Here is a 26,698-nt window from a genome sequence, read left to right on the forward strand (position 1 = left end):
GTGGTGATTTTTATTTCTATGTCTCTATTCAGCCCATTTATGTTTAAAAAATTTGATTATGTGGTAGGTTGACACATAAGAATTAATATATATATAATGTAAATGTAAGTGATGAAGCAGAATATTAAATGAAGGTTTAAGAATTCACCACTGAAATGAAGTATTGTAACAGTACCAGTACTGTTAAATCATGTCTAGGCTTCATCATGGTTCCACCCCTCTTAAGAGAAAACCACTTTCCTGAATTTTGTGATTATTTCCCCTTTACTTTTCCTAATTGGGTTACTGCATTTCTGAATTCCTTAACCATTCCTCATTTAGTGTAGTAGATTTATTTTTGAGCTTATAACAAAGATAAATTGAATTTGATGGATTAGTTTTAATTGAATATTCTGTTTTTAAACTTCATCTTGGTTATGTGTAGCTGTGTTTTATTCAGTGTCACTGCTGCTTAATAGTCCACTACGTAGACATACTGTGGTTTGTAGACTCTTTCCATTGTCCATCCAATTAAGTGTGTGTGGTTTTCTTTGGTGTTACAAACACTATAGCTATGAACATTCATATACATATCTTCTGAGGTACTTATGCAAGAGTTTCTTTAGGAGTGCAGTTGCTGAGATAAAGAATATGTACATACTTGACTTCACAGGGTAATTTCCATATTTTCTTCTCAAGTTTTCATTGATCCACATTCCATTGCTCTGTAAGTTGTATTGTAAGACTTAATGTATGCCAGTCTATTGAGTATAAAATGATACCTCACTGTGGTCTCGATTTGCATTTTCTGAACTATAACCAAATTAATTTTTTGAATTATTGTTCTGTACCCTGAAAAAATTTTGTTCCACAATTGATAGAGTCCACACACACAAGCTTTTTATTTGTTTGTTTCTGGCTAGGCTTTCAGAGTTATATCTGGTCTTATCTACTCCCCAAAACTTTCCCTGATTTTTCAAAACAGGCCCATATTGCCCTCCCTTGTGACATTTATAAGATGTTACAAATATCTTAAACTCTGGGAACATCTCCATTATAGCCATTGTCATATTATTTTCAAGTTATCTACACTTTTGTTTTTCTCTCCCAGTAGTACCCCAGCATCTAGTACCATTCTGGTCCTGAACTAAATTGAATAGAAATTGATGAGGCTGCTGATTGCCTCAGGTAGGGCCTCACTATTAGTCTATACTTCAGTGACAACACCACACTTCTAGGCTTTAAGTTATAATTTTCTAACCTTTCTTTTATTTAGTGTTGAAAGGGTGGTAAGTCTAGATAGACTGACAGATACTAAGCTAGGTTGTCTAAAACAATGTTGATTCCTGGAGATTAAACCCTGTGGTATCCAGAATGCCTTTTTTTCCATTGTTATGGTGTCCCTCCTTGAACAATGTTAGACAAATATTGGGACTTTTACTACTGCATTTCCTAGCCCTAAAGGCACTTGTGGCAGGCTTTGCTTGTTGTAGTACAACTGAATAATTTATAGGGCTTTACATTTATATATATTTATCAATATTCCCTAATTATGTTGGATTTTAAACATAACTGCCTTGTTTCCTTTAAAAAAAAGTTCTAGTATTACCAGATATTGTTAGAGATATATCTAGTAACTATATGGCATAGGCTAATTGTCTTAATGACAATTAGGATATTTTATCCAAATGAGCCCATGGAAAAGGCCAGAATGGGATAAAAGGAGTGATATTTTGCATGTAGAAAGCATCAAACTTTTACTACCTATTTTGGATTTTAAAAATTTCACCTGTAGAACTGGGGTGATATTTTAAGTGAAACAAAGAGTAGATAGTTGATATTAATGCAGTATTTTTCTGAACATGAAGGTACTGTTGCTTCTTTTCCTTTTAATGTTATATATAATTCTTTTACTAAGGAACGTAGGTTATATATAGTAACTCTACCAGAAGAGGAATCCTAGAGCTTTGTGGTGTAGGCCCACAGGATCCACTCAATAAACAATTTTTACATATTTAAGCTTGACATCAGATAGGTGCCAGGGTTGCAAAAATGAATGACACTTAAGGTCCACTAGGCCAGACAGATATGTAAGCAGATAAATGGACTTTGTGATGTCACATTGTACGTAAATATAAGAAACAGAAGTAGGCCTGAGCATAGTGTAATTAATTGCGGTTTGCCCAACTGGCTTTTGGAGGATGCGTAATATTTTATCAGGCAATTACAAGTTAGAAAACAGCCTAACTCACAGGAGAGTCACCTTGATAAAGATACAGAAGGGAGAAGGGTCAAGTGTTGGTAGGAAATTAGTCATACAGCTTGCTGAAGTATGAAGGTGTAGAGTGAGAATGGAGCTAGGTGAAGCTGGAATGTGAGGCATGGGAAGGTAATGGTAAAATTTCTTAGCCCTGCTAACGAACTAGACGTTGTGCAGATGAAAAAGAATCATCAAGTGTTAACACAGGAAACAATGTGGACAGATTTTCACTTCATTTAATTGTGACTTAATTGTGGAGAAGAGAATTGGAGAAAGTCAAAATCTGGAAATGAAAAGTGATGAGTTAGTACTTTTATATAATTAGAGTAAAGAGGTGAAGGAGGAGGTAGAATTAATGGGATTTGGTAACTGATTACTTATGGGGGGTAGAGGGAGGAAGGAAAATGTAACTAGTTTTATAGAGTACTGTAGTTAATAATGTCCTTGATAAATGTAGTAGTTTATTTTTTATTGAGGTATAATTGACATATAACATTTTGTTAATTTCAGATGTACAATATAGTGATTTGCTATTTGTATGTATTTTGAAATGTTCACCACAGTAAGTTTAGTTCACATCTATCAACATAGTTAGAAAATTTTTTTTTCTTGTGAGTTCTACCCTCCTACAGTATAATTTTGAGTTTACGTTATTTTCATAGACTGTTACTCTAATTATTATTTCTTTTTTTTAATATTTTAGGATGTATTTAACTTCAGTGGCACATATGTTGGCGCTACCCAGATTATTCCATTTTTAGTAAAAAACAAAGGTATAACACGTGCCAGAGTAGAGTTTAATCTAGAAGACTTTGAAGGTTTTTCAGTGCATTTTAAAGACAAATCAGGTATATATGTTATACCATAATATTACTGTAAAAGCAAGACAATTTTAAGTTGTTCTAAGGTGTAATGTTAAACAAATACTATAAGTCAAGAGCAGTTATTCTTAAACATTTTTAATGACTCAGTGCATGTCTTTCTTATATTCTATAACCCATCATGGTTTTATTTCTAGAATTATATCAATATTGATATCAGAATACTTCAGTAATATATGACATATAACTGTGCATATTAGTTGATTTAATATAGTCAGTTAAGTATGTTATATATAAGTATATACTATAAATGAAAGTAAAATTATTAATTGCTAGTTTTAATTGCTCAAGAATTTCAGGTAAATGTCTTTGGAGAGCTCTCTCTATATGTTTACTCATGTATTAGGTATCCTTATGTCAAATTAAGCTTGAAAAGGATATACTTTTATGAGTACATTTCATATGTTTACTCTGGGTTTTGACAGACTTAGGTCTATGGGCCAAATCTGGCCTGATACCTGTTTTTATTGGAGTACAGATACACTCATTTGTTTGTATATTGTTTATGTCTGCTTCCATGCTGTAATGGCAGAGTTGGATAGTTGTGGTAGAAACCATAGGACTTGCAAAGTCTAAAATATTTACTGTCTGGGCCCTTACAGAAAAAGTTTGCCGATCATTGGTTTATTAATTTCTTCTTCAGTACATATTGTTGAATACCAGTTACAGGCCAAATACTAGACTTTGGGTCTGTAAAGATAATAAAACATCTTATATCTTCTCCAAAAGTGAACAGTAAGTTTATCAATCAAGGTCTTGGTAGTGAACAAATGACTTGTTCAGAGCATTTAACTGAGGATAATTTAATGAAGGAGTTATCTATGGACCTAGGAGCCAGATTAAAAGAAACTGACAAGGGCTAGAAGCTGCCACTACCTCTAGGTCTGAAGAGCAAGAGAAGGCCAGATATTATTGGATCCCATGAATGATGATACTGTGAACGAGGCCATCTAATAAAAGCTATAATTGTAAAAAAAAAAAAAATGTAGTCATTGACAGAATTATAGCCAAGGCAGGGAAGACATGGGGGCATAAATACATCCTGCCCTCCAATATCTTGCTGGCATCTCCCTGCAGTTGAACCAAATCAGAGATAGAAAAGCAAAGGGCTTACCTGAATCAGCCTGTAGAGATCAGGACAGAGCAGAGGAGAGAAAGATGGCTATTGGATGTAAGTAACAAATGGAGACCACCTATGATAGTAGAAGAGAGAGACAAAGAATTGGGTTATCACCGTATAGCATGGTGTATACTGTAAGATAAATTTGTACATGGTGCTAAGGGAGCATATATTAGGGAAAACTAACCAAGAATCAGCGATAAAGAAAGATTTCTTGGAGAAGTTGATGCCTAATCTAGATTTTAAAGAATGTAGAGATACAGAGAAGGTGATATGTGAAAGAATTCAAGTAAAGGCCTAGGATTGAGTCAGTATAGTAAGTAGTCTGGAATATCTAGAGCCATAGAGAACAGGACTGGAGGGGTAAATGAGACTTGGGTTACTAAGGATCTTTTCTGGACATTTATCCAAGAGGTTAAGCAACATCATTAAAGGATTAATATCCAGGCAATGGTGTGAGTAGGGTTCCCCTTTACTAATTTTCCTTTTGGAGTACAGTTGAGAATGGGCTGGAGGAAAACGTGGGGGTGGGACGGGCAAAACCAGAGAGGTCAGTGAGCTGTAGTGGCCATTCAGGTGAGAAGTGATGAGAGTCTGAGTTCAGGCACTGGTGCCAAGAATGGGAAGGAGGAGAGGATAAAGGTGCCGATAAATTAAAAATGCTCTGACTTGGGGACCGAGTGGACATGAGTATTAGGGAAGAGGAAGAAGTCTTGAATCGTTTCCAGCTTTTGACTCTAAGAGGTAGGTGATTGGAGGGACAATTCATGATTGCTGGAATGCGGGAGGGGGATCAGGTCTAGGTGAGCATGCTGTTTGAGGAGACTGAAACAGCCCATGAATGATAACCATAGGCAGTTGGAAAGACATAAGACCATGATACTCATTTTTTAAAAATTCCGGACATTGAAACTTTAGTTGTTTTAACACTTGACTCTCACTGATTGCCTCATGTGCTTTCATGCACCTTGCTAATGGCTCACGGACTCTTCATGATTATTTTGTAGTTACTCCGCGGAGAGCATTTCTTTCCACAATTCTGCCTTATCCTAGCTCCAGCTTCCCTTCTCAGCCACTGTGTCATCTTTTCAAATGCTGTCCCTACCTCCAAGCCTTTTTCCTCATAACCTCTTCCAGAAAGTGGTCTCGTTCAAGCAGAGATCTTAGCACATCTGTCCTCTGAAAAGCTTTGCTGGTTTCCTGTCACCAGTAGCAGTGGTTCTTAGCAGCAGTCTGCTAACACAGTCTAGGAGGTACAGGTGTTGACCTTAATAATCATTAACAATTTGCAATAAAGTTTATATTTAAGATATCCTGAAAACATATTCTATTGTTATGACTGTCTTAACACGTAAATGTCCTTCTGTGACAAATCAGACTTGGTTTTTCACGTGATGGTTTTAGGACAGAAGGAAGGGGAAATACTGAGATCCATTCAACTATGACTCTGCCTTGTCTTTCCAGTCCCCTCTCTCATTATGGGCTCCATCGGCTGTCTCTGCTACAGCCTAATTGTGTTACATGTGTCCTCCCAGTGGCACTGGGATTCTCTCCTCCTAGGGTAGTTTTTCCTCTTCTGTCCCTGCTGCCTGAGATCTACCCTCTTTTATAAATTGGCTTCAACCTCCTGCACCCTGTGAGTCTTCAGCCCCATTCCCACCCCCTACCTTCAGTCCTATTGGTCGAAATTATGTTTTTACCTTTGCTCCCTTAGAATATTAAGTTTTATTTTAGCACTAACCAAATTCTGCCTTGTTTCAAAAGGAGGTGCATACCTGTTTGTCTCCCTGACTACATTGTAAACTTCATAAAGTCAAGGACTACATTTCCAATTTGTGTTTTCTGCTAGAGTCCTCTGATATAGTTCTGGGCACATTATAGGCACTCAAGAAGTACTTATTGATGCTATCTTGGGTTATTGTATTTCATGAACTATATGTTTATATGTACTTCAAATATATTTACAAGTATCTATTTTTATTATATTTTCTATATTTGAGATCTATATCCATTTCCCACACCACAGTATTTGTATTAATAAACACATAATGGTTCATTTGTTTAATGGTTTTTATATCATTGCAACAAAGTGAAATTCAGTAGGATGAAAAGAGTGAGATTAGTTATTTGAGTTTATTTTTACACAGGGGTGGTTGAAATGATCATTCTTTAGATTAGTCTGAAAACTTGAGGGATAAAAAAGGATTTTTGAAATTGTTTAGATGAGGACAGAGGTTATACTGTAGCTAGCATTTGATCTTTTAGGAACTTCTTTTAGAAGTTTAAGTGGTTATAATTTTTTACTCTGAAGTTTGTACTGTCTGACAATTATTCCTGTATCTCTACCCAGTGCCTTTGTATCTGGAGTGATTCCATTTTGTTGAAAAGTTTCCTCGTATAAAATTGTGTTTATTTTCTTTGTGAATTCCTTAAGGCATCAGAGGAGGTCTGGATCTTCCCTGCTCCATCTTCACTGGAGAGGGAAACTCAACTTTCTTGGACCTAAGATTCCATCAGTTATTTGACTTTGACCTTTATACCTTTCCGTATTCATATGAATATACCTGTGATATCCTTGAACTTTGGAGATTTTAAAAAATGGGTTACTGTCCCTGTTCTGCTGATTGAATTTATGTTTGTTCCATTTTTCGATGTCAGTTTTGCCGATAGAATCTTGGCATTAAGAGTGATTCTTTAACCCAGTAACCTTAGGCAGCCCCACACAGATATTTCAGCAACTGCCTCTTGATTGTTATGAATATTCTGTCTGATAAGGTTTCTCAAGGTTTCATCTCCACATTTAACAAAGGTATCATAGATATGTATCTGGCTTTTAAAAAATATATATGTTCTAATTCTTGTCTTACAGGGAAATTCACAGACCCTGCATTTCCTGCCATATATTTTTTGGAGTTAGAGAAAGAGACATCTCTGGAGTGTGGCATGGTTTTTTCTCCCAAAGAAGTAAGTTCAGCTTTCTATTACTCATATTAGTGGAGAGTAGTGGAGTTGAGATATTCCTAACTAAGAAGCTATCAAATATCCCCCAAGCTCTTTTGTAGGGCATCTTTTTCTAACTTGTGAGCATACCTGGATATGCCCTTTAATTCAGTTAAATGATTGCTAGAGGTGTCTGGCTTATGCTTGCCGAGTATCTCAAGAGGTGCAGAGGGCAGACACAAGAAACCCATGGTCTTGTGGTCTCAGTTATGGTCTCTAGAAAATTCAAGATATGACATGTTGTGAAGGAGAGAAAAGTTGAGGCTAACTGAAAAAATTGTTCATATTTGAGCCAACATATGCTTTATACTTAGATTTGAGTGGGATATGCTTGATGCTCTTGGAATCACTACCTGAAATCACCAAAGACATGCTGTGAAGAGGGGTTGCTATGACAGTGGTTTTTTTGTAGTGTCCATTGAGGTTAGTGATTTAAAACACCAACAAAACCAACCAACAAACAAAGAAAAGCAAACTCCTTTCCTGGAGTGTGCTCAGGAGGAAGGGGTACCACTGGCAAAGTTTCAGAGGCAGTCTGATAACGTTTTTGCTTTAGAGGCAACAGAAGTGCCAAGGAGAGACCTTCTCACTGCCCGTGATACAGAAAAGCATTTTGCCGCATCCTCCAAAACTAGAATCACACTGCTACGTGGCAGTGAGAGTAGAAAACTCTTAAGTCAAAACACGTTTTATATTCCAGCATAACTGGCATGATGCCTTGCACCTAATAGGTGTAGAATAGAATGAAATAAGTGGAAGGAATTAATAATACAATAAGTACTGAATGCTAATAAAGTACATCATCAATAATCCATTTTTTATTAAGGTTAGTAGACTACAGAGTTTACTGAGATTGAAATTTTGGTTTAGGAGCAGTAACAGCTGTTATTTACCTTTTAGGAGGAAAAAGTGAAGAAAGTTTAAGGACATGTTCAGATTTAAGAAAATGCTGAAGATTAATTTTGCCTTCTTAGGTGCACTGTATTAATTGGGATGTGTTTTGTGGGTTTTGTGCACATATGGTTCACATGGAATGATATTGTCTATAGAGTTCACTCTTTTGTATATTAAAGTTTTTGACAGGTGTAGTGGATGAGGTACCAAAGGCTACTTTTCTGATATTAAAGAAAATGATAGTTTTGTATCTTATACACAACATCAAGTTGTATTAAGTTGCATTATACAACATTAAGATATATACCATACTATATTTGATTTCTGCAGGTTTGTTGTAAAATAATTAATCATCTACATTCATGAACCATTGACATTTAGATAGATACTGTTTAGAAAGGTTATCCAGAGGAGAGAGCATCTTAGCTTTTTTCTTAAAATCATCTTATGAATAATTCCCTTTGGCCTAATTTAGGCTATCAGATAATATCAGAATATAAGTATTATTTAGATTTTCCTTTTATCTTTTCAACAAAGGATTTTGAAGTGCATGAAATATTGTCAAGGTATGAAAATTATTTGTTGAATAATACAATCTGTGATTTGTCTTTCTCATTCAGACAAAAGCATAATTAACAAGTTATTTGAAGAGATTCAGAGGATGTTTATCTTTTTAATTTTTACAGTATTTTAATGTCTTTCAAAGCGTACTCAAGTCACATATCCTGTTTGTGAGTTTTCTCAGCATCAGCTTACATTTTAATCTTGCATATCAATGATATTCTCCTGATAATTAAAATCTGTTGTCGGAATTAAATAGGAAGATTAGCAGAGCAGAGAGAAAAAATAATATAAATCCTAATACATAACAGTGACTTCTTACTATATTTTGAGGTATCTTTGTTTTTACTCCTCCTGCTATCTCTATGCCTTTATTTCTACATCTATAATTGTAATGAAATGATACTTTTTGAACTATGTTTTTAACCTGCATTTTTCACTGTGTATCAATTAAAATGTTATGAATTCCTTTTTGTGTCATTAAGTATTCTAAATGCAATTTAATTTTTTTACAGATGATATATTACATTATTTTATGACTATATTCTGTCATAGTTACTAAACTAAACCTTGTAACCAATCCCGCACTTAAGATTTTTTCCCCTTTTTTTGTTGTCTAAATGATACTGTAAGAAACATCCTTGTAGATAACTGTTTGCTTTCACGTTATATGTTTTCATTTTACCTTCCTAGAAGTAGAATGATTGGGTCAAACACATATTTTAGGCTGTTGATACGTGTTGTCAAATTGCTCTTCAGAAAGGTTACACCAGTTGTATTATCTACCAGTAACAGGGTAAAATGTTACTCACTGTCTTCTTTGTTCAACTATAGCTGTGTATGTACATATGTATAATGTTCTGCCAGTCTAATAGGTGAAAGGTCAATTTTAAATTGCATTTAAAATTCTTTGAGTCGTCTTGCATAACAAACAACCGTATAGCAGTAATGATGTATTTACCATTTGGCCTGGTTGGTACTATTAAAATTCTTTTAACTCTCTGGTAGGGTAACTTGCTTCTGTTCTTTTCTTTTAAAAATATTATTGGCCATTTTTCTGTTGTATTCTTCTCGATGAACTTTGGGAATCATTTTCTCAAATTTATAACCCAAAGTACTATGGTAATTTTGATTTATATTGCATTAAATTAATACAAAATTTGGAGAGAAGTGATTTCTGTATAAAGTTCAGCTTCATATTCAGAAATGAGATATGCCTTTTATTTTATTTTATGCTACTCAGCAAATTTTTGAAATATTGCAAAGTGATTTTTCTATGTTGCTTTGTACAGTGTAAATGATTGGGTTTTATGTATTGTTATGGTTTTATATTTTGAAAATAATGTTGATGAGGTATAAAACTGTTTAAACATAGATTACTTTATCCTGCTTTCGAAGATTTTTTTCAGGAATACTGTAATAGACTACAAATATTATTGTTTGTCTCTTCCATTTTAATAATGATAATTTTTACCTATTTTTTCTTATATTACATTGTTTAGAATTTCTCAAATATGGTAAAATTATTTTTCCTGCCTTATCTTATTTCCTGTGGAGCAGTATGTTTTAAGCCTATGTTGGGAAATATCTGTCTAACACTAATTTAACACAAATTTTAATCCAAAATAAATGTAGACTTTTTTTCATCTAGTCAGCTATTTATATGTCATCAATCATATTGTTATTCAAAGGAAGAAAACAATTTCATGTATAGTTCAACATTATATTTGTAGCATTAGTATTTTTTTGGTACACATTATCTGTTCAGTGGATGAATGAACATGCAGTGACTAAACCGGCACATTCATTTCTGAGAACTTGTTCTGTTATTTCTTTTGGATACTTGGAATTGATGAGGAAAGGTTATGTGCATTTTAATTATTGGTACATATATCCACATTGCCACCACAAGGCTTGTATCAATTTATGTTTCCATCAATAATCATCATTCAGCAAATGTTTATTGGATACCTACTAGGTATCTTGCATTATTCTTGACCTTGGGATTATAGTAGAAAGCTACATCGCAGTGTGGTAGGCTGTCTTTTCTTCCCAACTTCACACTGGGTATTATTATTTGTCAATATGAAAGACACACGTGAAAAAAATCCACTGTATCTATTTTTCTTTTGTCGCTTGTGCTTTTTGGTGTCATATTTGGGAAGCTATTACCTGACCCAAGTCATGAGATTTCTATGTTTGCTTCTAAGAGTTTTATAGTATTAGCTTTTACATTTAGGTCTGTGATCCATTTTGAAATATTTTTGTGTATGGTGTGATATGAGAGTCAAATTTCATTCTTTTGCCTGTGGTATCCATTTGTTCCAGGACCATTTACTGAAAATACTTGACCCCATTGAATTGCCTTCACACTCTTGTCTAAAATCAAAGAAATATAAGATTTTATCTCTGGATATTCAGTTCTGTTCCATTGTTCTGTATGTCTGTCCTTATTCCGGTAACACAAGGTCTCAATTATAATAGCTTTGTAGTTTTTTTAATTGGAAAATGTGATGCACCAGTTTTGTTCTCCTTCAGTAGTATTTTTGGCTAATTTGTGTCCCATGCATTTCCATATGAATTTTAGGGCCACCTTGTCAATTACTGCAAAAAAATCTAGCTGGGATTTTGATACAGATTATGAAGAGTCTATAGATCAATTTGGGGAGTAGTGTCATCTTAACAATATTAAATCTTCTAATCCATGAACATAGCATGTCTTTCCATTTATTTAGGTCTTCTTTAATTTCTTTCAACAATTTTTTTAAACATTTTTTATTGTTTCAACGTTTTGTAGTTTTCAGTGTACAAATTTCCTATTTCATTTATTTCTAAGTAATTATTTTTGTGCTATTTGTAAATGGAATTGTTTTCTTAATTTTATTTTCAAATTATTCATGTCACATATATAGAAAAGCAGTTGATTTTAAACATTGATACAATATTCTGCAACCATATTGAACTTATTCATTAGTTCTTATGGGTTTTAGTAGATTCCTTAAAATTTCCTATATGCAAGAACATACCGTCTATAAACAAAATTTTACTTCTCCCTTTCCAATCTGGATGCCTTTTGCTTTTTTTTAACTGCCTAATTTCTGGAATCTCCAGTACAATGTTCAATAGAAGTGGTAAGAGCAAACAGCTTTATCTTGTTCCTGATCTTGGGAAGAAAGCATACATTTTTTACCTTTATATATGATGTTAGCAATGTTACTTAAAAATTTTTTGTCAATTCCCTTTATCAGGTTGAAAAGGTTTTCTGCCTTTCCTAGTTTGTTGAGTATTTTGATTATGAAATAATTTTGGACTTTGTCAAAAAAATTTTTTGCATCAAGTTTGGTGATCACATGATTATGCTCTTTATTCTAATAATACAGTGCATTATATGGATTGAATTTTACAGCCTAATCAGCATTACATTCCTGGGATAAATCTCCCTTGATCATAGAGTATAATCCTTTTATGTATTTCTGGATTCAGTTTCTTAGTGTTTTCTTGAAGAGTTTTACATCAATATTCATAAAGAATATTGGTCTCTAGTTTTCTTTCCTTTAGCTGTCTGTCTGGTTTTGGTATCAGGATAATATTGGCTGCTTAGAATGAGTTGAGAAGTATTCTCTCTTCTATTTTTGAAAGAATTTGTGAAGGATTGTATTAATTCTTCTTTAAATTTAGTGATATAGTTCACCATTGAAGTCATGTGATCCTCAGCTTTTCCTTGTTATATTTCTTGTAAATTACTAATTCAGCCTCTTTGCTTTTCTAAGTTACCAATTTGATGTATTTTCTTTGTCATATTTTTTCTAAATTCAGTCTATTTGCTGGTCCTCAGCTTTTTGTCGTATTTTTCCTAAAATTCATTCTATTAGAGCCATTCAAATTTTATATTTATTTTAAAAATTATAATAACAATCGTTTAATTGATAATTACATAATACTTAGGGTTTATAAAGTACCCTAATATCTAGTGTCACTTAATTTCCATATAAATCCAATAAGACAAGCATTGAGACCTTAGGTTTTTCTCCTTTTTCCAATTATAGAAGCTGATGCACAGTGAGGTTTAGGGGCTTGTCAAGGCTAGCTGCTGATGAGCTGTACAGCTTAGACTATAAATGTTATGTCCTCAGCCTGCTGACCTGTCATGATACCATGTTAGGCATCCAAACATGATGAAGATAGCATGTATGGCCACAACATTTTCACATCCATTCTTCAAGCTTATTACTTTTCTCTGAGTCATTAGCATTGAGAATCTTGAATTTCATTAAGTTGCCATCATCAAAATGTCAATGAGCATTTTTAATAGTCCCCTTGCAGTTCCATTTTCCATATCCATAGGAAGAAATTTGCAGTCACAATTTGTTTCTTCTGGGATTAAGTTTAGTTAAGGGACAATTACCAGATGCTTAAGCCTTGAATTATTATCTACAAGGATATCTGTAGAAACTAGTAAAATAAAAATCCATAATACAATGCACAGAAGGGAGAGAAATTGATAGAAATTGTCATTACTTTTTAGAATATTGGGAAATACCTGGAATTAAATAGATACAAATCTGAACAAGACAACTCAGTCAAATTCATATAATTGGAAGTGGCAAGATTATATTACTTGATACAGAGTTTCTGCCATCCAGATTCTTAAACATGAATAGTATTTCTGTGTCAAGTCAAATCACAGGCAGCCTTCTTGGTTTTCAATCTTTGCATAGATTCCTCTTAGTAAAATTTTATAACATCCACAACAAGAGGGGAGTTCCTCTTCTCATTACTCAGTTCTTTCTTTGTCAGTATTGCCTCTTAGATTTTATATAGATTTCATGAGTTTCCTCAGTCTTATGCCCTGCTTTGGATGGAGCCCATTTAATGTTGGTTTAATTTCCTGTTACTCATTCTCATAGGACCTGATGTTCCTTTAGTATTTATATTTTCCCTCTTGGGAACTTTCTGTTTTGCTAGAATTAGCTTCCCTTGAGAAAACTAAGGCCAGTAGTTCTTCCCTACTCCCCTGCCCCCGCTCCCCTACCTTCATCTATATTTTAATAGTTTTATCTACACTTTTTCCTGGCAAGTTTCCGTGTTTCTTTTTTATTGAGATATAATTGACATAAAATATGCATTTGTTTTAGGTGTGGAACATGATTTGATATATGTATATACTGTGAAATAAATACCACAATGTGTTTAGTTAACAGCCATCATCACATATAATTACATTTTTTTTTTTTTCTTGTGATGAGCTCTTGTAAGATCTACTCTCTTAGCAACTTTCAGGTGTAAAATACAGTAGTTAACTAGAGTTACCATGCTGTATATTACATCCTCAGGACTTATTTATCTTATAACTGGAAGTTGGTACTTTTGACCACCTTCACCCATGGGTGAAGGTGATCAAATTTTCTATTTATTTATTTATTATCCAAGTTATCTAATTTGCTGGCATACAGTTATTCATGGTGTTCTCTTACTATTTTTATTTCACTAAGCTATGTAAAAATGTTCCCTCTTTCGTTTCTGATTTTATTAAACTAAATTATCTCTCTTTTCACCTTAGCCTATCTGAAGGTTTGTCCATTTTGTTGATAGTTTTAAGATTCAGCTTTTGGTTGATTTTCTGTATTGTTTTTGATTCTTTACTGTATTCATTTCCACTGTATCTTCTTTTATGTACTTCCTTCTGCTTTCTTTGAGTTTAGTTTACTTTTCTTATTTTTTTTAAGGTGGAAGGTTAGGGTAATGATTTGAGATTTTCCTTAATTTGTTATATAGGTTTTACACCTATACATTTCCCTTTAAGCATTGTTTTACCCACATCCCAAAAGTTTTGATATGTTGTGTTTTCCATTCATCAAATGTTTTGCAATTTCTCATGTAATTTCTTCTTTGATCCATTAGTTATTTAGGATGTTACTTAATTTCCACATATTTGTGAATTTACCAAATTTCCTTCTGTTTTTGATTTCTAATGTAATTCTGTTACAATTAGAGAATATTCTTTGTTTTATTTAAATAAGTTTAAAGGTATTGAAGTTTGTTTTATGACACTACGTTGTTGTATGTTAGCTGTGTTGAGGTAAATCTAAAAGAAATAACTAAGAGTTGAAAATGATTGCATCTGGGTTTTTGTGTATGTTTGTCTGTGTGTGAATACACAATAGTGGAGGGAAGGGAATGCTGATTTTCAAAATAAACTTTGTAAGATGATTTTTGTTTAATTTCCTTAAGTAATCACTCTTATAATTTTGATAAAAACAGAAACTCAAAATAATCCTTTTGTGACAAGTTAGTATTTTGAAACATTGTTATGTCATGCTCTTACCCAGTGCTTACATCTGTATCTTTCTCATGCACAGAGGTAGACACACACGCACACACACACACACTCTTTAATAGGGAAAATAAATAATTTTAAGCAGTAATTTAATCTATAGGTTCTTAAATATGCTGAGATCAACTTACATCTTTTCTTAATAAGTCTATTTTGTGATTTTATATTTTTATACAATAGAAGAATTTACTATGCTTTTAATACAATCCTTTATCCACAAAATAATTTAGGTTAAGAGTCACTAAAAATTGGAAAAAATATATAATCCAATTTAAATCCATTATATGACTTTTTGGGAGGATACATGTGCAATTTGATATTTTTATTTTTGAGTCCAATATACTATTGAACACTTTCAACAATTAAAAACTTGTAAATCTGTTTCTCACTATTTAGGCTGTGCGTCTTCTAGGGTTCTACAAATTGATCATAAAATTAAAATTAATTGTGTATATATATATTTATAGTTCTCTGGAGTGCCACACATTGCTTAAGATTTTTAATTTAAACCACCACATTTCTTTGGTGGTTTAAAGGGCGATTTACTTAGTATATTGGAGTGTAACTCATTTCAACAATGAGAAGAACATAAAAAACCCTGTGGAGACAGCATACCCTCTGAGATTTTTGCTCATTAAATCTGTGCCAGTGAGATAGTTGATGATCTGGTTGCCAAGCATTTCAGATGTCCTCCACTATATTGATAGCTGCTTGTAAGTTATCTGTCTTAGCCTGTGTGTGTGTGTGTGTGTGTGTGTGTGTGTACATGTAAATAGCCAGTGGGTGCTCTCTTGGTTGACCTATGTCACAGGAAAATCTGAAATCAGCAATAAAGGACTTGATTTATTTCTAGTTGTAACCCTTCCTTTCCTACATTGCACCAATTTAGGTACAATCAAAAGTGCTGGTGGACAATGGCAATTGTATTTGGCATCCTTGACTGGACTCGTTTGTTTACACTAAGTCATCAAACCCTCCTTTTATTGTGGGCCACTCACATATCTTCTGGACCAGTGAATAGAGTTGTACTTCCTTATATGGTAGACACTAGCCATATGTGGATATTTAAATTAAACCTGAAGTTAATTAAAATTAACATTTTATTTCCTCACTCAAAATACCCACATTTCAAGCTCTCAGTATCCACATAGGACTCTTGGATAGTGCCGAGCATTTCCCATCACAGAAAGTTACATTTGACAGTGCTAGTTTAGATCTTTCCCTATTTTTACCCTTAATTTTCCTGCTGTCCTGGCCCAGGCCCTGCCCTGTGGCCCAGGCTAGTCAATCTGCTCTCATCTCTGCTGCTCTGTGTTTGTCCTAAAGCTCTTGAAAATGAGGGAAAATTGTTCACTATTGTATTTTTTTCTATCAACTTTTTGCCTGCCCTTTAAAGATACGCAACCTTTGGGGAGACATTTCACAGTGGTGATTCTGGATTTACAATTATTCTTACAGGAAGCTAAGAATGGTCCTTCAGGGATTAAAAGAGAGAAAATTTGAATGACACTTGCCCCTTTTCTATTCATAAGCATTTTTGTCTACCAACACTGGCCAGGGAGAACTGAAATCTTTTCTTCTTCCGAATATCATTTTTTAACTGGAGGTATTCCTCTGTTTGAATGACATCTAGGAAAGTTCATAGAATGGCACACATCACAAAACTTTAAAAGTTTTCCCTCTTCATTAGTTACCTCAGTGGTTTTGCAAAGATACTCATTTTCTTGATTGTCTGGATGTATCACTGAGTTTCTATGTAAAAAATGTGTTGTAGCCTTGTAGTTTTGTTAAGGGGATGAGACGTACATGGGTGAGGAAATCATGAAACCTCTCAAGTTTGCATTCTCTTGGGAACCCACATCCATCCATCACAATCAGATGAGGTGCTGCTTTGGGAAACGTACTTTTAGATATTATTTGACTTTAAAATACACCCATATTATATTTTAAAAAACCCAAAGATTAGGACAGTAACCTAAAAATATATACTGTTAAAATACATGGATGAGAAAGTATTGATTTCTATAAATACTCAAAATAAGTTTAAAAAAAAAGACACCGGAAGAGGAAAAATAGAAATAAGACAAGATATAATTAGTTACTGATGGCTAATAATAAGAAATTCCAGGGGAAATAAGACCAAGAAGAATTTTGTTTTGTTTGAAGGACTGAAATATGAAAGCAGGTAGTATTTATACATGAAATGTATCTTTATTCAATTTATTTCTTGACATCTGTGTGCTGGTATCACTGCTAAAATAGATTATTACGGGAATGAGTTGCTTACTCTGATTTGTAAAAATAAACATCCATGGAAATAAAGCATATTAAAGTATTTTTGTGCTTCTCTAATTCTGTTATGAGAATAGATTATTTACAAAAGATTCTATGACAGGAGATGAAATTGGCAGTAGTGTGGCGAGTGTCTTAGTCTCTTCTGGCTACTGTAACAAAATACCACAGACTATGTAGTTTATAAATAACAGAAATTTATTTCTTACAGTTCTGGAGACTGGAAATCCAGGATCATGGTGCCAGAATGGTAGGATGAGGACCCCCTTCTGGGTCACAGACCTCTTGCTGTATCCTCACATGATGGAAAGTGCTAGGAATCTCTTGGCTTCTCTTTTATCAGGGTCTCTATCAGGCATCAGTTATAAGGCTCTAATCCCAATCATGAGGGCTCACCCCTCATGCTTAAGCATCTCCCAAAGCCACACCTCCTAATACTATCATCTTTGGGGTTAGAATTTCGACATGAGTTTTGGGGGGACACTTTCAGATCATAGCAGCCAGCTAATGTGAAATAAAAACAAAATGAAAGCCAAAGTGTTTACCTAGTAGGGTACTATGTATGGTGAGCTGTAAGTATATTCTATTATTTAGGTCTTCATTTTACTTAAAACTTCTCAGATTTTCAGCATGGTCTTTATGACTATAACACTGAAATCATCAATGCTTGTTGTCATGACCTTAGAATCTTACGTAGGTCAATGGTACTGTTCTTCCCTTTCCTACGTTTAAAATGTATATCATTTTTGCTACTTTCTTCCTCTCCCTCCTAGAAACTTAGCAAGAAACCATAGAGCAACAGGATTCTCTGCAAGACTGATTTTTTTAAATTATTTGAAACAGAAAATGTTGAGTTTTAATAAAAAATCAGCATGTAGATAAACAATAAATGGGTCTTCAGAAAAAATGAATTTTGATCATTTTCATGTTTTAAAACTTGAGTAGTTTGAAATACAGTAATAATTTTGCATATATAAATATTTTAACATTGACATTACTTCAATTGCATTTTCAGTTCTTTTATATATTAATTTTATTTTTAGAATTTTGAATTTCTAATAAGTTGTATTATTTATAAAATTTGCAATCTGATTTCCAAAATTGATATCTGGGGTCAGAGCCACTTCCATATCCTACACACATACCCTCCTCCTGGTTCCTTACATTTTAATTGATGAGCTCTAGGTGAGGAAGGAAATTGCCAGTTAGAATTCAAAGATTTAGGCCATTTCAGTTTTCAAGTGAGTTGTTTGTCTATCGGAGGCATCCATCTAAAAGATAGGAGAGTATTAGTAAGAATAGTTAACCTGTTTAATTTCAGTAAGAATAATCTCTTGTGAGACTTAATATAATACAGTCTCTCAATCATTTTGCAAAAATAAACTCCTGTTTCTTATTTCTCTAAAATCTTAGATTATCAAATGTCGGATGTCTGAGGAATTCCTGGAAACCTTTGGTTGACCTCTCCATTTATTTATTTATTTTTTAATTATTAAGGGGCAATTTCTATAATGTAAGATAACCATTTAAAAGTCAACAATTCAGTGCCTTCACAATGTAGTATTACCACCCCCTCTATCTCATTTCAAAACATTTCATCACTCCAAAGTCAAACTCTTTACCCATTAAGCAGTTTCTCCCTGTCCCTCTTTCCACCAGCCACTGGCAGCCACCAATCTGTATGCAGTCTCTATGGATCTACCTATTCTGCATATTTCATTGGAATTTACCTCTCCTCAGTTTTTCTTGTGCCTGTTTGTAGTCAGCCTCTCCCCCACCTTCAGTTCGGGCAAACACTGATCTCATTTTGTTTTTATAATTTTGCCTTTTCACTTATATATTACATAAATGAAAACATGAAGTATGATGGCTTTTCAGTCTGGATTTTCGCTCACTTAGAATAATGCATTTCAAATTCATCCATATTATTATGTGTAACATTTGTTCATTCCATTTTGTTGTTGAAAAATATTCTCTTGTATGTATTCACCAAAGTTTGTTATCCATTCACTATTTGGAGGGAATTTGGCTTGTTTTCAGGTTTTGGCAGTTATGAATTAGGCCACTAAAAACATTTGCATGCAGGTTTTTGTATGAATAAGTTTTCATTTCTCATTGGTAAACACCAAGGACTGGGAATTCTGGGTCTTATGTTCATAAGTACATAATAAATTTTCTGAGAAATTGGAAAACTATTTTCCAAAATGAATATAAAATTTCACATTCCTATCAGCAATTCATAAATATATTAAGTGCTTGCATCTTTATTAGCACTTTGTAATTGTGATAGATGTGAAGTGTTACCTTCTGTGATTTCAAATTGCATTTATCTCATATCTGATAATGTTAAACATCTTTTTATGTGGTAATATGTCATATATATATTTTCTGAATTGTCTTTTCAAATCTTTTACATAGTTTTTCATTGGGTACTTTGTGTTTTATTAATCTTTGTGTGTTCTTTATATATTTTGTATACAAGTTGGATCTTTTGTAAGAAATGTGTTTTTGGCTTGTAATTTTAATTTTTTAACACTATCATTACTAGAACAGATACTTAAAATTTGATTAAGTACAATTTAATTATTTTTTCTTTTATAGATGATTCTTTTGGTATTGTATTTAAGAAAGATTTTTCTCCTACATTTTCTTCTTCAAAGTTTATAGTTTTAGGTTTTATATTTAGGTCTTTAGGCCATTTTGAATTCATAGGAATTATTTCAATTTTATTTATTTTTAAGAATTATTTTTGGACTCATGGAGGATAAACTAAGTCTTATTTTGGGGAAAAAAAAATGGTACTTTCAGTGTTACAGGTAATTTTCTTTTTGAAACTGTCTTTTTTTAAACTGCTGTTTTGTTGTATCCGTAGTGTCTCATTAGATCTCCAGAGCTTATTCATCTTGCATAACTGAAACATTGTGCCCTTTGACCAACATCTCCCCATATCTCCCTCCCCCCAGTTCCTGGCAACCACCATTGTCCTCTCTGCTTCTATGAGTTTGACTGTTAGATTCCACATATAAGTGAGATCATACATATTATTTGTGTTTCTGTGTCAGGTTTATTTCATTTAACGTAATATTCTTCAGGTCCATCCATGTTGAAAATGGTAGGATTTCCTTCTGCTTTTAAAGCTAAAAAATACTCCATTGTATGTATGTACCACATTTTTTAATCCACTCATCCTTTAATGAATATGTAGGTTATTTCCATATCTTGACATCTTGACTATTGTGAATAATGCTGCAGTGAACTCAGGAGTACAGATAGCTCTTTGAAATTTCTGATTTCAGTTCCTTTGGGAAAATACTAGAAGTAAGGTGCTGGATAATATGTTAGTTCTGGTAACAGTACTGTACTTTATACTTGAAATTTTCTGAGAGGGTAGATCCTAAGTGTTCTCACACACACACAAAGGTAACTGTGTGAAGTGATGGATATGTTAATTAACTTGATTGTGGTGTTTTTTTCATTATGTGTATTTATATCAAATCTTCAAGTTGTGAAATTTAATTACATACAATAAAAAATGGAATCAGGTGAAATAGGTGAAGGGAATTAAGAGATATAAACTTCCAGTTATAAAATAAGGCAGAAGGATGTGATATATAGCATAAGGAATATGGTCAATAATACTGTAATAACTTTATATTGGGACAGTTACTAGATTTATCATGGTGATCATCTCATAATAAATACAAATGTCAAATCACTATGTAGTACACCTGAAACTAGCATAATATTGTATATCAGCTATATTTAAATAAAAAAATATCAGTTCTGTATAGCAAAAATAGTCACAGGTACAATGTATTTTTTGTCTGTTAGGTGGCGACTTACAAGTTTAGCATTCAAGTTCGAATTAATTTCTTCGCGGCTTCAGAACTTTATACCCAATGTTGTAAGTCAAATACTGCTATGATACCCAAGACAGCACCACTTATTCGACCATGTTACATTCAAGCTACTGGTATGTAATATGAAACATTCAATGATGGGCATAAATCAAATATGTACACTTAAGCAGCTAGAAGTTTAAAAAATTAGAATATATTTATTTTTTTAAAAAAGAAATACTAGAAAGTAAATTTATGATTCCTGGTGTGAGATTGAATTTTAATAAATAGCGTGTATATAATCTCAGATGATTTACCCTTGTTTCAAAAAAAGTATATAATTAAAAACAAAGGTCAGTTTAGTACTGTATTTATTGTGTAAGCAATTCTAAATGATTAAATAAAAATAGAAATTCTTAAAATACATTGGTTATAAAATAAAATGAAGAAAATTTTATTTAAGAAAAAAGTTTTCCCCAAAGGAAGGGGTTACTGAAGGACTAAGTATGAGTAAAGAAGGATAAGTATATTAATATTTTGAACTATTTGTTGAATATTTATTGACTCATTTTCTCCAAATATTCAAGTATAAAACTGATGCACTCTGCAAACCATACTTTTGACTGGCTTTGGCTTTGCATTGTATTTTATGTGGTTAATTATTTTTCTTGAGAAGTTAAGTCTAGTCTGTATTGTACTATATTTCATTTTTGTGGTTCTGACATTAATTGTCATGAATAATAAAATAGTGATCAGTTAATAGTTGTGCTTGCAAAAACAGACATATGGGTCAATGAACAGAACAGAGAGCCCAGAAATAGTCCCACACACCTATGGTCACTTAATCTTCAACAAAGAAGACAAGAACATACAATGGAGAAAAGACAACCTCTTCAGTAAGTGGTGTTGGGAAAACTGGATAGCCACATGTAAATCAATGAAGTTAGAACACTCCCTCACACCATATACAAAAATAAACTCAAAATGGCTTAAAGACTTAAATATAAGACAAGACACAGTAAATCTCCTAGAAGAAAACATAAGCAAAACATTCTCTGACATAAGTTGTAGCAGTGATTTCTTAGGTCAGTCTCCCAAGGCAATAGAAATAAAGAAAAAAGAAACAAATGGGACCTAATCAAAATTACAAGCTTTTGCACAGCAAAGGAAAGCATAAACAAAATGAAAAGACAACATATGGACTACGGGAAGATATTTACGAATAATGTGACTGACAAGGGCTTAATTTCCAAATATATAAACAGCACATACAACTCAATAACAAAAATGAACAACCCAATCAGAGTATGGGCAGAAGACCTGAGTACACTTGTCTCCAAAGAAGACATACGGATGGCCAATAGGCACATGAAAAGATGCTCAGCATTGCTGATTTGAAGTGCAAATCAGAACTACAATGAAGTATCACCTCACACCAGTCAGAATGGCCATCATTCAAAAGTCTACAAATAATAAATGCAGGAGAGGATTTAGAGAAAAAAGGAACCCTCCTGCACTGTTGGTGGGAACGTAAATTGGTACAAACAGTATGCAAGAGTATGGAGGTTCCTTAAGAAACTAAAAATAGGCTGCCTCTCTCACTCCCTCCTCTTTGGAGACGGCGCACACTCTGTCTATGGAGTGTGTATCTACTTTTACTTTAACCTGAGCACCCAACCCCTACACTTGGTGGCCTTTCTCTTGCCATTTGAAACAGCCTACTGTGGGTTCTGGCTGGCAGAAGTCCCACCCAGACGTAATGAATTACTGGAGACTAGTTGTGTGATGGAATGCAGGAATTTAGGGAAAGACAGGGTGGGATCGAGATTGTAGAGTCTGGCTCAAGGTCTGAAGACCCTTTATGTTTTGGTAAATCATGTTTCTGTTGGCATCAGCGAGCCTTACAGCTTATCAGGGTGGAACGTATGAGAAGCAGCTGCTTAACATTTTTCTTGGACTTAGGCGGCTGTGCCTGTCTTAGGTTGCCCTCCTCTGGGGATCTTACCCATCATTGGCTAACCAGCCTTCTCACCTCTGAGTCTGCAGCTTTTTGTAATTTGTTTACAATTCCAGCCCAAGGCTCGTTCCTTTGGGGGCCTACAGTTTATCTTTAGGGAAGTCATGAGAAGAGGGGAACAAGATACATTCTTATAGATATGTTAAAGCAGACCACCAGACCAGCCAGTTCCTTGCTTTGGGGATAGAAGACTATCTAACAGCAGGCACGCCCAGCGCTTATAGCCGAGGTCCTGGTCGAGCAGAGTGCTCTCTAAAACCTCAACTATGCAAGCAAGGCAGTTACTAAGCACATTTGCTCTTCTCTAAGAAGACAAGTGGCTGGGGTCTGTTACAATTTGTTAACCCAATCTTGGGCTCCCACAGCCTACACTCTATGCAATATGTATCTCTCTAAATAAACCTACCTTTACTGAAAAAAAAAATAGACTTACCATATGATCCAGCAATCCCAGTCCTGGGCATATATCTGTAGAAGACTTTAATCTGAAAAGATACATGCACCCCAATGTTCACAGGAGCACTATTTACAATAGCCAAGACATGGAAGCAACCTAATTGTTTATCGATAGATGAATGGATAAAGAAGATGTGGTATATAGATATAATTGAATACTACTCAGCCATAAATAAAGAATGGAATCTTGCCATTTGCAGCAACATGGATGGACATAGAGATTATCATAAGTGAAGTAAGTTGTACAGAGAAAGACAAATACTGTATAATATCACTTTAATCTGGAATCTAGAATATGATACAAATGAACTTAATTACAAAACAGAAACAGACTCACAGACATAGAAAACAAACTTTCCAAAGGGGAAAGGTAGGGGGAGGGATAAATTAGGAGTTTGGGATTAACAGATATAAACCAATGTATATAAAATAGATAAACAGTAGGACATTACTGTTTATCTATTTTATATATAGTGAACTATGTTCAATATCTTGTAATAAGCCAGATGGATAGATAGATAAACAAACTGAATCACTTTGTTGTACAGCAGAAACTAACACAACATTGTAAATCAACTATACTTCAATTAAAAAAAAAAAACTATACTTGGCACCTAATAAGAGAAGCTTCATTGAAGTAGCATATACAATATAGAGATTTATTTCACTCTCATTTGAAATACAGAATTTGGAATTCCACAGCTGGTAGAGAGGCTCCATGAAGTTAAAATATTCTCCCTGTTTTAAGACATCTTTTTATGGAAAGAAAATAATTATCATCTAGTTTTGTTTTCTGAATTAGGTAAATTACTTTAATGAAAAATAAAATAAAATTTACTTTTTTATAATTAAAAATTGATGTATCATTAAGGAAAATTGGAAAATGTAGAAACAGAAAACATTATTTGGAATGTGACTATTTAGAGCTTACTGTTATTAATATTTGGTGTCTTACTCTTCTTTTGTTCTATACTTTGCTTTTTAGTTTTTTAACATAATTGGTATCTTACTGCCTATGTTAAGTTGAAATATGATCACTAAATTGAAACTTTTACTTGGATGTTACCGACTCTTACTAATTTTATAAATTAACACTGGAAACTACCATGGACTTTCACCCAGTGTCTGTTATAAATTACTTAAGCATAATTATAAGCATTTAGGTTGCTTCCTTTTATTTTCTGGCTGATATAAATATTGTAGTAGTGAACATTTCTGTGTATAATACTTTTTCCCTATTTAGATTTTTTTTTGAAAGTGAGAGTCTCTAAATTGACTGTATTCCTTTTAAAGTGTATACATATTTGTCAAAGTGGCTTTTGTAAATGGTTGTGCTATTTCATCCATCCTCCTGCGTCAACTCTAACCAACATTGAATCTAAGAAATTTGATTTCTTTCTGTGTGATTAAGTTCTTCATTTCAATTTTCATTTCTTTAATTGCTCATGAGGATGAAAATTTTCTGTCTTTGCTATTAATTATATATTTCTTCTGTGAAATATCTGTTGATGAACTTTGCCTTTGTCACTGAGCTTTTGTATCCAGTAAATGTCAGTGACTTCTTTATTAATATAATTTTTTTCATCTTTACTGTCAATATTTTCTAAGATTTGTCATTTGCCTTTAGTTTTATTCATTTTTAGTAGATCTTTTTAATAATTTTATGGTGAAATCTAGTTATCATTTCCTCTGGGATTTCTAACATTGCTTTAAAGATTAGATCATCTTCCCTATGCACAGGATTGGTAAATATGTAATTCTGGGGATTTTCCCTATTTTTAATGGTTTCAGATTCAGTAATTTTTTTACTTTCTAAAAAATACGATTGTATTTACACCAAGGGTCAAAATGTCAAAGCAGACTTAATTATATCATATAACTTATCTATACCAAAATTGACTATTGATTCAAATGGTACAGATGAAATGAGGCAGAGATGTAGTATTTCTTCCTGTAGAAGTTGGCATGTTCAAACTTGTCCTTTTATCCCTCCTTATGATGCCTTTGGTTTTGAATTAACAGATGACTTTTGAATATTTGTAGAAAACTAGTTCTCAAAGGATGCCGGTTTTGTTTGGAGCTCCCCTATTTTTACCCTCAAGAGTTACGCAGGTAATGCCTATATGATAAGTTCTTACTCTTCTACCAGCAATGCCCCAGAAACCTATGAATTCTAGATATTTTTAACGGGCCATTTAGACTGATACTGTATGTCATGGTTCTTCTTTGAATAAGTCCACTGCTCTGTACCATTTTTATGTTTACAAGGAGGTATGGTCAAGTCCGTGCTTCTCTCAGCCATCACCTTGGTAGGATGATGATGCCTCAGTAAGAGGCTCACAAGCCTGCTGTTATGTCTTTACTCCAAAATTACATGCATTCATTTTTGAATTTAAATAATGCTAACCCAGAATTGTAAACCATTATTTCTGTCCTCCTCAAGGCTTATCCTGCACCCTTGAGGCAATGATTTTCTTCATTAATTATCTAATGAAAAGACTTATTTCATGATAGGTATCTTTACTCAGCTGAAACTCTTAACTCCTTATCCATTTTCCTAATATAATTAAACCTTTATTTTCAATTAAAATTTTTATCAGATTTAATTATTATCATAGAGTGTTCATTGTTTAGCCAAGTTGGGTATCATGCATAATTATTTCATTTCCTTTATTTCAACTTTTTTTCTGGAGTTAATAATTGCTTAATTGTTCTAAAGTATTTCACTGACTCCTCCCATCCCATAAAGCTCTATAATATGTCTGTCAGTGCAGTGTCCCACATAGTCTAACCCGCCAGATTATATGTCATGTCTTACTCTCTTGAAACAGCCCTCCTAGACCATGTCATCCTCCTGCTCAGCCAACATGAGCTAAATGCTTTCTTTCCTGTGGCAGAGCTCCTGTCAGAGACTTCCCTTGACTCTGCTTGTGGTGATTCCTTTTGACTTTTTTTTTTCTTTTTTTAATCTTGAATCTCATGTTTCCTCAATTCCTTACCTTTCTGTTTTCTTGGTTTACTTCATTGTTTTGGTAGATTATATCTTCAGGAGCTTCTGAAGGAAA

General features: G+C 33.5%; 1 protein-coding gene across 1 annotated transcript in view; it reads left to right on the forward strand.

Annotated features, from left to right (window-relative positions):
* Positions 1-26,698, forward strand: part of CFAP47 (cilia and flagella associated protein 47) — a 423,400-nt gene that overhangs the window by 53,959 nt on the left and 342,743 nt on the right. The window contains exons 20-22 of the mRNA XM_074358969.1: positions 2,943-3,087; positions 7,110-7,204; positions 21,153-21,294. Of these exons, the coding sequence (XP_074215070.1) occupies positions 2,943-3,087; positions 7,110-7,204; positions 21,153-21,294 (382 nt within the window). The remainder of the gene's footprint in view (positions 1-2,942; positions 3,088-7,109; positions 7,205-21,152; positions 21,295-26,698) is intronic.

The sequence above is a fragment of the Camelus bactrianus genome, chromosome X (assembly GCF_048773025.1).
Source record: "Camelus bactrianus isolate YW-2024 breed Bactrian camel chromosome X, ASM4877302v1, whole genome shotgun sequence".
Classification (NCBI taxonomy): domain Eukaryota; kingdom Metazoa; phylum Chordata; class Mammalia; order Artiodactyla; family Camelidae; genus Camelus; species Camelus bactrianus.